A 12,723-nucleotide genomic window follows, 5' to 3' on the forward strand; every position below is an offset into this window, starting at 1 on the left:
ATGGAAAAAAATATGTTGCATGGCAATTGAAGGAAGTCCTTCAGGTCTGTCCTAAAGCCAAGTTGAATATAGAAGGAAAAAAAAAGAAGAAAGAAAACACTGACAGATAACTTTTGTGAGAGCGAGAAACCATTGCATTTCTGGAGATCTCTTACCAATTTTATTTAAAACTTATATTAAAAAATGCAGCCATAAAAGAAATCACTTCCATGATACAACAGCCATGTGAATTTCCTGGGATGATGGAAGTGTTTTATTTCATAGGTCTCATCTTTTGTATATAATTTGTGGCTATGTGTGCTCATCCTTTCTAGTTGGAAACAGGAGGATAAATCTCAGCATGGGTATCTTAACAACCCTCATTATATCTATATATTTATTTATATTTTTAGAAGTAGTGAATTTCCTTTGTTGGCTGGTAAACTTGAGTGCCTATCAAGACCTCAGTTTAGCAGGTCAAAGCCAGTCTTGGGCAAGTGCAGTAAAGAATTATTTCCTTTTCCCCTCTCCACAAAGTTCTCATGTGCAATATACTTTGTCTTGCAAATTAAAGACTCAGATATGCTAGATCTCAGATATGCTAGGGTTTTGGAAACTTTGCTTTTAGATAGATAATATTTCTGAGGAAGAATACTGATATTTGATGATGAAGCCAGATCTCTGAACTATTTGCAAATACTCTTAATCTCAAGTGAGCAAACAATGCAGAGAAATTACACAGCAGTTCCCTGTACTTGGAGAGCAGGCTTTTAAGCTGCAAGCTGGCTTCTCAGTTATATGCAGGTATTTTACAAGGAAATGTTCATCAATTAGATGGTCTGGATAGCAATCTGCTAAAATGTGGTTTGCATAGAAAGGCCAACGAAATCTCCACCCATTCAGAAAATTTCCAGTAAAATTTAAGAGAGATTCAAGCCTCATAATAGTAATACCATTTAGCAGTTACATTGGTAGCAAATTTGATGTATAAATTATTCACCTCCTTTCAGCTAATTCATTACTGGGCTGAGCTAAATATATCTTTATTGCCAAACATAAATGATGCAGCTGCAAGGTTAAGCGAATGAAATCACAGATGGGTTCAATTGGCTTGCAAATATGGGGAGGTGACAAATATTTGCACAGCTACTCAGCAGATTATTTTGGGTAATGGTAAGGACTGCTGTGCAGCATCCACAGTGTCTAAACAGGTTTGTGTGCAGAACTGCAAGATTTTGGTGTAGATGCCCAGCAGAGATGAGAAGCAGCTCTTGGCTTTTAGTCCTTTATTCATTTCTTCTTTTAATCTCTGTAAGTGGCTTGATTAATTTGCCTCTTCATTAACAACTATGTTCTGGTTCCTATAATGTAGGTCAGCTAATTAAGAGATATAAAAATATTTCCCCAAAAGGTCATTTGTTTTGGGAACAATGTATATGGGACAATTCCTTATATGTGAATAAATCAGATCATTTCAAAGATCAGATCATAGAAAAAAAAAGCAAAATATTATAAATAGTAACTTTGGCAGTGGAATATATTTGTGAGAAAGGCCTGGTCTATCTGGTCAGCAGAACTCTTAGGCTAACTTGGGCAAATCCGTCTGACTTGGTGCTGCAGCAGAAGCAGTTGCTGTATCTTCACTGAGGGGCACTGCTTTCCACATGAGAGGGAACATACGCCTAGATCTTTTATTTCTGTCTAATTACAGAGTTAACTCGAATTCATTCGCAGCCATGACATGTACTTTAGGAACAGTCATGGTTTTTCCGAGGCACAGCTCTTTCATTTGAAGTGGAAAAAAAAAAAAAAAAAGAATATGTTTCAGAGAAATTGGAAATGTTTTCTAAATAAAGTAATAAATATCAGGTTCCATTCAAGCAAATGTTCTTACGTCCAGAATGGTCTTTTAATCCACTTTAGGAGGCAAAGTACAATGACTAATTGCTTAAGTTTCGTGTGAGCTGTTGAACCTTCTCTGCTGAGAATACTTTTCAACTGGGAAAAGTGCTTCTAGCACTGAGAAATGCAAAAAAAAAAAAAAAAAAAAAAGAAAAAGCAAAAGGCGAGCTCTTAAAAGCAATTAGGTAGGTGGAATGGAAGTTTCCTCTATGCAGCAGCTGACCTGTTGCCTTTTTTTTTTTTTTTTTTGATTCCATAACCCAGAGAGAGCTTTGAGATTTTAAGTACAGACTATTCTTAACATTTTGTAGTAGCCATTTCTAGTCCAAGCTGGATGCGCTAAATGTTGCTTCCTTTTCCACCGGGACAGTAAGATTTTTGCCATTTTTCTGCATGTAAAGTAGATTCCTATTCAAAATAATTATGGCCTTTTGTTATATTTTATTTGTGTTCAGAAACAGAAACCTGGAAACACTCAAGACTAGCCAAAGTTGTGGACCAAGATGATTAAGGTCTTTACAGCTGTGATTATATTTTTCACGCCCGTGAATTTTTCACTCTTGCTTTTATTTTTCTGTCTAAGTCTGTCCAGTTGTTGGTGCTCGTTCTAAACATCTAGTTCTGTCACACTGCACTCGTTTCCACTCAGTCCTTTTTCTTGCTTTTAAAGCCTTGGGTTTTTAAGCCAGTAATTTCTGCTTAAATAGATCTCTATCTAAAATAGGTAGATTTAAAAGAAGTAATGTTTATTTTATTCTTACTAACTTAAATCCACTATTTTGTTCTTGTAAGCACAGATTTGGTATTCTGCTGTTTCAGCTGTTGAAATGTAAGAACCTTTAAACCATGGCTGTTTAGTTCATGCCTACATTAGCTTTCCATCTTCCGAACTACATTTTTACGAGGCACATATGGAACATCCACACAGGAATGCCTTATATGCTGCCTGCACATCAGTCATGAAACAGATTTTCAGCATCATAATAATTTTGGTGCATCAGTGGTGATTTTTTTCCTTTTTTTTTCTTGTTTTTTCTCCCCCTCACTGGCAAATTCACTATCTTGATTCTATTTCATGGCTCCAGTTGCACTTTGGGAGAAGACTCCTTATCAGGGCAGGTACTTGTAGTTGCAAATGCTGGTAGTGCAAAAGCAGTATCTGTGAATGGAAGGGAGCCAATGAGCTCATCAGAAAAGAAGCAGTTATGGGAGCAAAGAGCAAGGGTTAGCTTTAGGTTCTGAATTTATCTGTGCATCTGAGCAGGATGCAGAAATATCAACTGTATGAGCAAAAAGCTGTTGAAATTTGGCCATAACAGATATTAACTGGTTGTGGTAGTCTCTAGATATAAGCGCTGCTCAGTACATTGTTATGTTTTGTCTTTTTTTTTTTTTTTTTTTTTTTTTTTTTAAGGTAGGAAATAACGCTTGCAAGGAAAGTATCCAAGAGTGCCCTTACCAGATTACTGTGATGCAGGGCTGCAAAGTGACGTGACAAACCTGCTGGCACCTGACACCTGGCGAGTTACTGAGTTCCATTTCCTTTTGGACCACAGCGAGACGTACTGTTGTTACTAATAAAGAAGGAAGGAGGAAGAGTAACTAACATATAAAGGGCCTGGCTGTGCCTTTTTTAGGGCTGCTGTGGTGCAGACCTTTCTGATGGTGTGTGCTCAGTTTCCTAGAATAAGCTGGTTCATATAAATGCCCATTGACAAAGCTGTCAGTTCCAACAAAGCGGCACAGTGCAGGGGAAAGACCTGTTGAGGTTAATTTATGCTTGGTTAACAACATCCCTGGTTGCTATTTGCACAGACCAAAGTAATATAAATAGCTGTGTTTAGTCTAAATGTCAGCTTGGGTAGTGACGGGTACCTAAGCGCACCCCTCGAAGAGGGTGCTAGTTTTCCTATCACTTTCTTCTTTTTTATCCCCATAGTTCTGGCACCGTGGTGCCTCTCAAAGCTCGGAGTGCTGTCAGGAGGAAGCTGCAGCCTGGCTCCATGTGCGAGCTCTTAGTAGCGCTGCAGGACTGTTGGGTGTCATGGTTGACCAAGGAAGAACAAGGTTTGCGCAGAGGAAGTGGATGTGAAATTGTATGTGTGGGAAAATGAAGACTTGGTGTAGTGAAGGCCATCGTGTTTCCTGAGAAACCCCGATCAAAAACTAAAAGAAATTTGAACGACTTCATTCACTTTAACCGCTCTCCATAGCGAAAAGTTTCCTATGGTGGAGGAACAGCTGACAATGACACCGGCAGCCTGGGTGTGATCGCTCCTTGCCATGACCACATCCTCACATCCTTGTTCTGCCAAGTTACGATATTAGTAAAGGCCCTGCCATGCAGAAGTTATGATATTAGTACAGGCTCTGCCATACAGAGAGCTTTGACAGGTTATTGGTGCCTTAACTTTCTTCTAAGACACATATTGAACTCCCTGCATACATGGACAGCTGGGCCCGCTCTTCGGAGCAGCATTTCAGTGCCATCTCCACTGGGCAACCTCACTGTTTTTGCACCAGGAGAGCTATTGGGTCAGGTGTTTTTGGACTACATCGTTCCACCTTTGGAACTCTCCCAATCTGATGATTCTCCATATTTTCTGTGGGAGAAGGAGCAAGTATTGTATGTGCTCTCCAGTAAAATAAAGGATTGCTGGCCATAAGAATACCTACGCATAGGCCCTTAGGGTTTTCTTAGACTCCATGGAAACCTTCAGGTCAGATGCCTAATGCTTTATCATCACTGTGGAGGCGACCTCTTTACTTGGGAATGATCCTGGCTGGAAGCTGTCCTGCCTGTGAACTTCAGCCAATTCAGTGCTGTGTTGTCCAGCTTCCTTGGATGCCATCCAAACCTCAAATTCTTGCGGAATGCCTCTGAAAAGAGGGAAGAGTGGGGTAGGGAGATCTATTCCTCTTATCCCCACGCATAGTGATTGCACCTGTCTTTTCTGTGGTTGAGTCACTGAGGAGGGTATTTGGGTCTTACCTGCAGTGACCATACTGAGTGCAGAGCCAGGGCTGCAGCTGCCTTGTTTTCTGAGGTCACCTCTGAATCCTTTTTGGGGGAAAAAAAAGAGAGAGACAGACAGAATGAGTGAACAAAGTTTTGCTTTCTGCTCTTCGGTGATTTCAGAGAAAGCTACACGTAAAACCTTCCAGACAGTAAAGACCTATATCTGTGATCTGCCTTTCATTAACTTATATTCCTTATTTTCCTGCTATGCCTTTTTATAACTTCAGTGCCACCCCCTTGGCTTCCTTTCCAGTGTTATTGACAGAAACACAGGGGTGAGTCCTGACACTTGCCCGTTCTTCTTAGCTGCTAGAAAGACAGTAGGTTGGCTGCATTTGTCCTGATTTCTTATATACGGTTCAGTGTCCTTTTCATCTAAAAATAATGTGTGTTTGCTTTCTTAGCATTAGCTTTGTTTAAATGTTAGGCGATGTAAAGAGGACTGAGGATACAGCTGGCCACCAGAAGTGCCTTCTAACGTAGTCATATTTTCTGAGGCCATGCAAGCAGAAGAAGGGAGCTGGAGGAATTGCCTTAGCTATTTAATTCCCTATTCTTTGATTGCATCTTAGGACAGTTCTTAGTTCTCTGCAAGGTCCTTGAGTTACTGCATAGATTTATATTTCTGGGAGTACTGGACTGTGATGCTAGAGATAGAAACAAGAAGTAAGAGCTCCAGAACAACAGTGTCATAGCTAAAATAGCATCTCGAGACAGTGGCATGGGTACAGATGGATGGATTAGACCTTGCAGTACTCTTGGACTGCACTGTGAGTCAGTGGCAACCTTGGGAGTAGAATTTGCACCCGTGGTCTCTTGGTAGTATACGTGGGGAAGAGCAGGAGCATTAAGCATGCGCCTCCCTTGTTCCAGGTAGGAAAACCCAGAGGTGCTTAGCCCTGGCCATTAAGAAACAAGTATAAAAACAGCTCTAAAGCATGAGGGATGGGTTTTTCTTTTTGATAGAATGCTGCATGTTTGTAAGTCCTGGAAAAATGGTCAAATTTATGCTTTTCCTTGTGGACACAATTTGTGGTCAAAAAAAGAGTACAATTCTAGGCAGCAGATAAAAAAAAAAAAAAAGAAAAAAGAAAAGAAAAAGAATTAAAGCCCCGTAACCAGAAGCTGATAAATAATCTCATCATGATTCTGTGCATGCCTCAGTGTCACTGAAACCGAGATGCTGAACTGGTTAACACCTTTACAAGGTGCAGAAAGGTTAGTTAGGTTTTTTTGTAACACTTAAGCTAAAGAGTTTACTGTTAGTATCACTCTACATATGAGATTAAGTTAAATAATATGAAATCTTGTTAAAGACTTCTGTTGGGTTCTGTAAGAACCCCATAACTAACATAAGAGTATCTTAGGAGTCCTCCCAGAACTTCCCTTAACAAAACATTCTGTATATATGAAACTAGGTTTTAATGTCTCAAATGGACATTTCTTTCCCAAAAAGATTAGAATTAGTAAATTAACAATGAAATTGGAGTTCTCACAATGAGGATTCAAGAGCTGGTACTCTGTATTAAACTTTGAGTCAAAAAAGATTTAAGCATTACAATAATGCATTCTTGCTTCATCTTTCTTAGAAATGTGGATATCAAAATACTCTAAAGGCCGCTCTTCCCCTTACTGGATTATTTAGAGTTGTGTTTTTGAAAGGTATCACACTCTTGTGTGTCTATGACAAGGGTACTAGGAAACCTATGGAATAAGAATTTGCTTTTCAGGTATGATGGTCAGTCAGCTGTTGTGTTGGGTTCACAGTTGATCATGGTGCAGTCTGCTCTGTAGCACAATAAATAGCATATGGAGGACCCGTGTCTTTTCTGCAGATAAATGAGCATTTATTGCACCAGTATGTAAAACAATGAAGTTTCTCTTGGGGTGGTTTGGTCACACCTGCTGAGCGATGTGTTTCACACCATGCAGCAGATCTGCAGACATGGGCTTTGTGAGTATTACACCAACCTCAAGAGGTCCTGACTGCAGAGAAGGAGAGCTCCCTCTGTGTGCTGCATAACCTGGCAAGACCCACTGTCTTACTTTAGGCCTTTGGAATCTGGAAAAGAGAAAGAGTAAACAGAAATTGAGGCTTTCCTAAATTTAGGTTAGAATTGATGTTAAAGATGTTTCTTTCAAAATGTTTGAGTGATGGAACAGCTGTTTAAAACTCAATGCTAGATCTTTTCTCCGACTCAGTGTGTAAATACAGTTCTGGTTATACCAAGGGAATCAAGAATTGAATCATGCTTTGGTTCTGAAGTCTGCTAAAAACTAAAATGTTTCTACCTATCACTGAATAACCTATAGCTGTGTGTACAGCTGCAGTGTATGCCCAGTCTCTAGGCCACACTGTTGTGCTCATGCAAATATGGTATTTGCATAGGAAATTATACCTCCGTGTGTCTGTAGTATTGTGTGAGTTATTTTTGGTTACTTAAACTGAATGATCAATTTTCTGTTCTGAAACTGATAGCCAGGGTGATTAATATAATTTGAACTACTTAGTCTGAAGCAAGTGGTGACCACTGTCAAAGCTGTCTAACCTGCCCCCAGAGTTTGTCATTGACCTCGATAACCGCTGGTATCCTGTATTAGATAAGGTTTGTCAGTTCAGTTGGGTAGCCCTCCTTTTATTTGTGAAGTGAAAATTGTTGATTCCAGAAACTGTGTGTTGTCCATATGATTTCTTCTCAGCATTGCAAATGCTAATATTACTAGAACAACTACAATCTGCTTGTCCCTCTTGCAGTTAGATTGTGCAGTAAATGCAATAACTGTTAAAAGAAAACAGAGCTTTAAGCAGAAAAGATTTTGTTTTTGTCAGCTGTAAGTGCTCATGTTTATAAAACCATTTTTGTTTTTCTGGCCATTGGCCCCTTAGGCTATATCCTGGGCAATTCTCATGAATGTGCATTAGAGTGTAGATATCTCACAGGGCGAAATCTAATACTCTGAGCACACCCAAAACATGTGCTATTTTCCTGTTGAAAGGTGTGTGCAAATGCAGGGAAATAAGGGCAGAGCTTTTGTACTGTTTAGAGTCAAATGCTGCAAGACTTTGTGAGATCAAGCATAGATAGTGCTGCAGAAGCCCTCTGTGCTGGTGTCACCAGGTGTACTGCTGTCACCAGGTGCAATAGTTCTGGTTAGTGATGAATGTGAAGGTGTTTCCTCTGTTGCTGCACTTAGCTTTCTCATTCACAATTCCCTCAATTGAAAACTGATGTGGAGGTTAACCAAATGAAGCCAGTACTCCTATGGTGGGCTGGGATGCTTGAGGATATTGTCTTTGCTTATGGTATCATGGTATGGTACCTATGAGATAGTAGTTATTTTATGATAAAACTTGAAACATTATGGAGCTGTTGAAGGTAAGGTCTTATTTTCTTAGTATTTCTCACATTTTTCAGAGTAGTCCATAAAGCAGTAATGGAGCCTAGCTGGTTGCAAGACCTTTATGTGCTGTATAAAAGATAGGCAACCAGACAGAAGCAGACCAAAGTTCCCACCAGGAGTGGTGAAAATGAATTCCTGGTCTTCATCTTTTTCCTTTAGAAAACAAACTTGGAATGTTTCATATGCTTCTGACACTGGGCAGCAGAGAAGCTGCTTTCTATCATATCCGTTGTCTTGGAAAGCTCTTCCCGAAATACCAGAAGCCTGCGCTTTTGGCCAGAATCACAGTTCCTGCAGCACTTGTGCCATGTCACCTCCCAAGCTCATCATGATGCCTTTGGCCAGTAACACACACTGGACGAGTACCTTCCCTGGAGAAAACCTGGGACTAATGGTGTCAACTGTATATGTAAGGTGGCAGGTAGCTCCTGAGGTTGAGGTGTCTCCAAGGAGCACCAAGTCCAAGATGGACTTTAGATAGCAAAAATTCTAGAACGTGTAAGTGAAGGAATTGTGGGCCAGAATTAGAGGACCATCCAGATGTAACCTTGGTGCTTGCCATCAAGGATGTGCGTGTGGTTTCATCTTTACTTGTGGTATGTGGTAGAGATGTCGGACAAATGCACGCGCTGGTGTTAATGCTTATAGTTGCCTGTTCTTTGAGGCCCAGGTTTTGTGTTGCTTCTGACTGCTCACACAGCAGTTGCTCTAAATGCTACTCGCAAGTGCCCTTCTGGTGTTGGGGCTCCTCTTGATACAGCTGTGTGGTTACAGAGTCTCCTTGAGCATGGACCAGAAACGGAATACTAGGCATTTTTCCTTTTCTAGCCGGTAAAATTGCCCAAATCTCCGGAAGAGCAACCATGAAAACATTAGTTCAGAAGAGTAATTAGTAAAAATAATATTTTACTCAGAGTGCTGGGCAATCATCATATTTTTCTTCTAATTTACTTTTGTATTTTCAGACTTCTGACACCATACTGTTGCCTGGTTTCACAATATATTAAAGTCTAAGCTGTGGGAAATAAAATCCTTTTATTGGCTATTGCTAGCTACTATTGGAAGAGGAAACTTTTTTTTCGTGTGTACTTTCTGTAGCAGTTTGTAAACACTATAATTCTCCATCTTTCTTCTCTTTTAGCCACATAATCAATGAGCTGATAGAAACTGAACGGGTTTATGTAGAAGAACTTCAAAGTATAATAGAGGTAAGACAAATGCTTCTGTAAAAACTTCTGGTGCTTAACATCTAACTCATCACTGAGTTGCAGGAGCTTTCTGTTAGCAAGATAACTGAGCCCTGGAGATGGAAAGAAAGAAGGTTGTTTTGAACATCCTGCCTCAGAGTGTAGAGGAAGAAGCTCCTTCTGACCCCAGGCCACAGAATGATGAAGTTCACAGGGATCTCAAAGTTTTGGGCAGAGGAATAGCTGGCAATTTGCCCTTTCAAAATATCATCAGTAGGGTTCAGAAAGAACACCTTTGATTTCCATAAATTTTTACAAATGTAGCTTCAGAGAATGATTGAGAAGAGGGAAGGCCTTCTTCCTCACTTGTTTATGGTCACTGTGACTATAACCCCTGAGCTTTCAAAGCTCTTGCGATATCAGGTCACTGTGTGTGTACAGAGCTCGAGGGCTTCCGGCTGTGGGGAGACAGGGGTTGAGGAAGGATTGGTCATGCTGGTATTTGGGTAGGGTTTGAAGGGCTGGGTAGTTTCTTTTCACACCCTTGTGGTTGCTTCATTACTGGACTCAGTCTGTGAGAGCTGACAGATCTAACTATTGATATATTACTCTGACCTTTAAAATCTGAACTCAGAATCTTCTTCTCTCAACATTTGTATTAAAGAAATACAACCCAGTTTCTACCAGAAACAACCAAATAATCAAACCAGATACCACAGCTCAATTAGTAAATCCCAATAACCCTTCTGCAATGAAACAGTGTAGCAGAAGGATTAAGTGTCTATCAAACTTAGCAGTTTCCATCCCTCCACAGCCAAAATGGCTTTTGACTTCTAGGGACATCATTTCATCTTTTGTCAATCCAGCAGTCTGTTCATTTGTGGTTAAAACTATTTGCACAACTAACGGGGTAAAAGCCCCGGGGAGAACTGGAATCACCAGAAATTGATGGGACCAACAAAGAAGCTGGCATAGGAGAAGCCTTTGTACACTAGCTCTGTTTGAGAACAAAAAGTACAGAGGCTTGGGGGGGTTTCAGTGTCTCAAACGCTGTATTTCTTCCCTGGTAAAAATAGCCTGGTTTTGTTTTCCACTCTCCTCCACAGGGGTATGCTTCAGAAATGGATAATCCCAATTTAGTGCATCTGATCCCATCCGCACTTCAGAACAAGAAGGATGTGCTTTTTGGCAACCTCCCAGAAATCTATGAATTCCACAACAGGCACGTGCTAACCGTCGTGTCTCCTTCCTCCCTCCTGTGCTCCCGTCCTCTCCCTTTACATAGAATACTTTGTCATACTTGCCCGTACACAGGCAGTCAACCTCTTGTTGCCTGCATGCACACAGCCTATAAAACCCAGCTGCAGAGGATCCCCCCCGAGATCATCTGTTTCATCTCTTTGTCTGTGAATGATTAAACCCTTTTGTGCATTTGCTACTGATTTCCCCTGGCATCATTAATTTGGAATGTCCCTAGCGGCGAGTATTTTACTGCCTCCCCTGATATGCTGGTAAATGTCACAGAACTAAATACTGATGTTCTTTCTCTGGCAAAACTTCTCTGCAAGGAAGTTTTTCTAGTGTTCGTCTTTTTTTGTCCTGTGTTTTTGCTCTCCTATCACCAGAAGATAGTTTAGATCACGCTTTTCATAAGGAATTTTGTCCTTCTGGTGATCATAAACCCTTTCAGAAACCTTGTCCACACTGCAGCCATGTGTCAGTAATTGTACAGCTGAGCTCAGAACTATAGAACACCAACTGTGGGCAAGATTAAGCAAGACTATACCCCTGCTGAAATACAAAGCTTAGGGCAATTTCTGTTCTTTTCTCTCTGAATTAAATCAATTAATTAAATTAAAACTGTCTGTAGCCAAGGTGAGAATCTAAAAATTCCTTTGGGTAATGACAGCATGTGAAATATAACAAGTAGTTGAACATAATAGGGGGGGAAAAAGTTATTTTGCAAGTTTAAATTTTATACCAGAGTACTGTACTCAATACATAACAGAAAAATCTCCTCCCATTTACCGATCATTATAAAAACTTGTCTCTTCATTTTGAGGAGACATTCCCCTCGTTTTGGAAGCCTGGCCTTTCTTTCCCTGGGTGCTTGGCGCATTGGCCACCCCTCACTGCAGATGCCTTTGGAGTTTGCATCCTACATTTTCACTCCTTGCTGATTAAGCGACTGCATCTGATAGAGCTTTTCTGTCTTTTCCAGCTGTTCTGAAAAATCCTCTGAACCAAAAAGTAGGCAAGTGTTAGGGCTACATGTTGGACATAAATCTCAGCAGCCAAAGGGATAAGATGCATCAGATGCTTGAGAGCAAATGAAAACCTTGTAATACTGGTGATTCAGGCTGTGAACTGCATCCCAGATTTCTAAAATAATGTATTTCTTTAGATGTCAGGATTGTTACCTTGCCCCCATCCTCTTACAGCAGAATTGTGGCTTTCAATCTAGATTTGCATGGAAGCTAGCACACAGCGTGAATGTGACATTCCTTTATTGTTTGCTTTCCTTTCTTCCTCAGGATTTTCCTTAAGGAGCTGGAAAATTGCATTGAAAATCCCGAGCTTCTTGCCCGATGCTTTTTGAAAAGAGTAAGTAAATTCTTTTGTGGGTTTGTATGAGTATCTGTAGTGTTATCCTACAGTGCTTACAGACGTTTGCTCTGAGTATGGCTAGCACATCCCATCTCTGTCTTATCCCACCTCTTTTCTCTCTGCGCTGTTTGGGGACCTAATTCCCAGCAGTTGGTCCAACAGAGCCACCCAACCTCCCTTGGGTGGCGAAACCCCAGGAGCTCCATGAGCCCCTGCAAGGCTGGTTGTTCTTCCCAGACTCGACAGTCGAGCAGAAACCTCCTCAGTCGTGTGATGTGGCAAGGGTTAGCTGCCCTTCTGTTGAGTGTGACCCAGTTTTGCTGAACAGCAGAGCAAGCCCACTTCATTGGAAAGCCCCAAACCACCCAGCAGGGTGGTTTTGCTCAGACGTCTTGGCTTCCTGTGGCTCCCAGGGTGCAAATCCTGCAACACTTTCCATGGGGAGCCCCCAGCTCCTCGCGCTGAGGGGCTCTTAGCACTGCTTCCTGTGGCATAACAAAAGGTGCCTGTGCTTACAGCACTCATGCAGAGACCCTGCTAATAAGAAAAACCTGTTTTGGTGGGTCACTGCCGTTCTCTGATGGAACAGCTGGAAAAAGACCCTCTGCTTAGAACGAGAAACTCCTG

At 41.0% G+C, this 12,723-nt stretch overlaps 1 protein-coding gene across 7 annotated transcripts in view; it reads left to right on the forward strand.

The window, feature by feature from the left end:
• Nucleotides 1-12,723, forward strand: part of MCF2L2 (MCF.2 cell line derived transforming sequence-like 2) — a 135,004-nt gene that overhangs the window by 85,378 nt on the left and 36,903 nt on the right. For all 7 annotated transcript variants that reach the window (XM_088523851.1, XM_088523853.1, XM_088523854.1 and 4 more), the window contains exons 16-18: nt 9,444-9,510; nt 10,596-10,711; nt 12,024-12,093. In XM_088523851.1, the coding sequence (XP_088379977.1) occupies nt 9,444-9,510; nt 10,596-10,711; nt 12,024-12,093 (253 nt within the window). The remainder of the gene's footprint in view (nt 1-9,443; nt 9,511-10,595; nt 10,712-12,023; nt 12,094-12,723) is intronic.

This window comes from Tinamus guttatus, unplaced genomic scaffold (genome assembly GCF_059628265.1).
Source record: "Tinamus guttatus ecotype Peru unplaced genomic scaffold, ASM5962826v1 Tinamus_guttatus_pri_ptg000198l, whole genome shotgun sequence".
NCBI lineage: Eukaryota > Metazoa > Chordata > Aves > Tinamiformes > Tinamidae > Tinamus > Tinamus guttatus.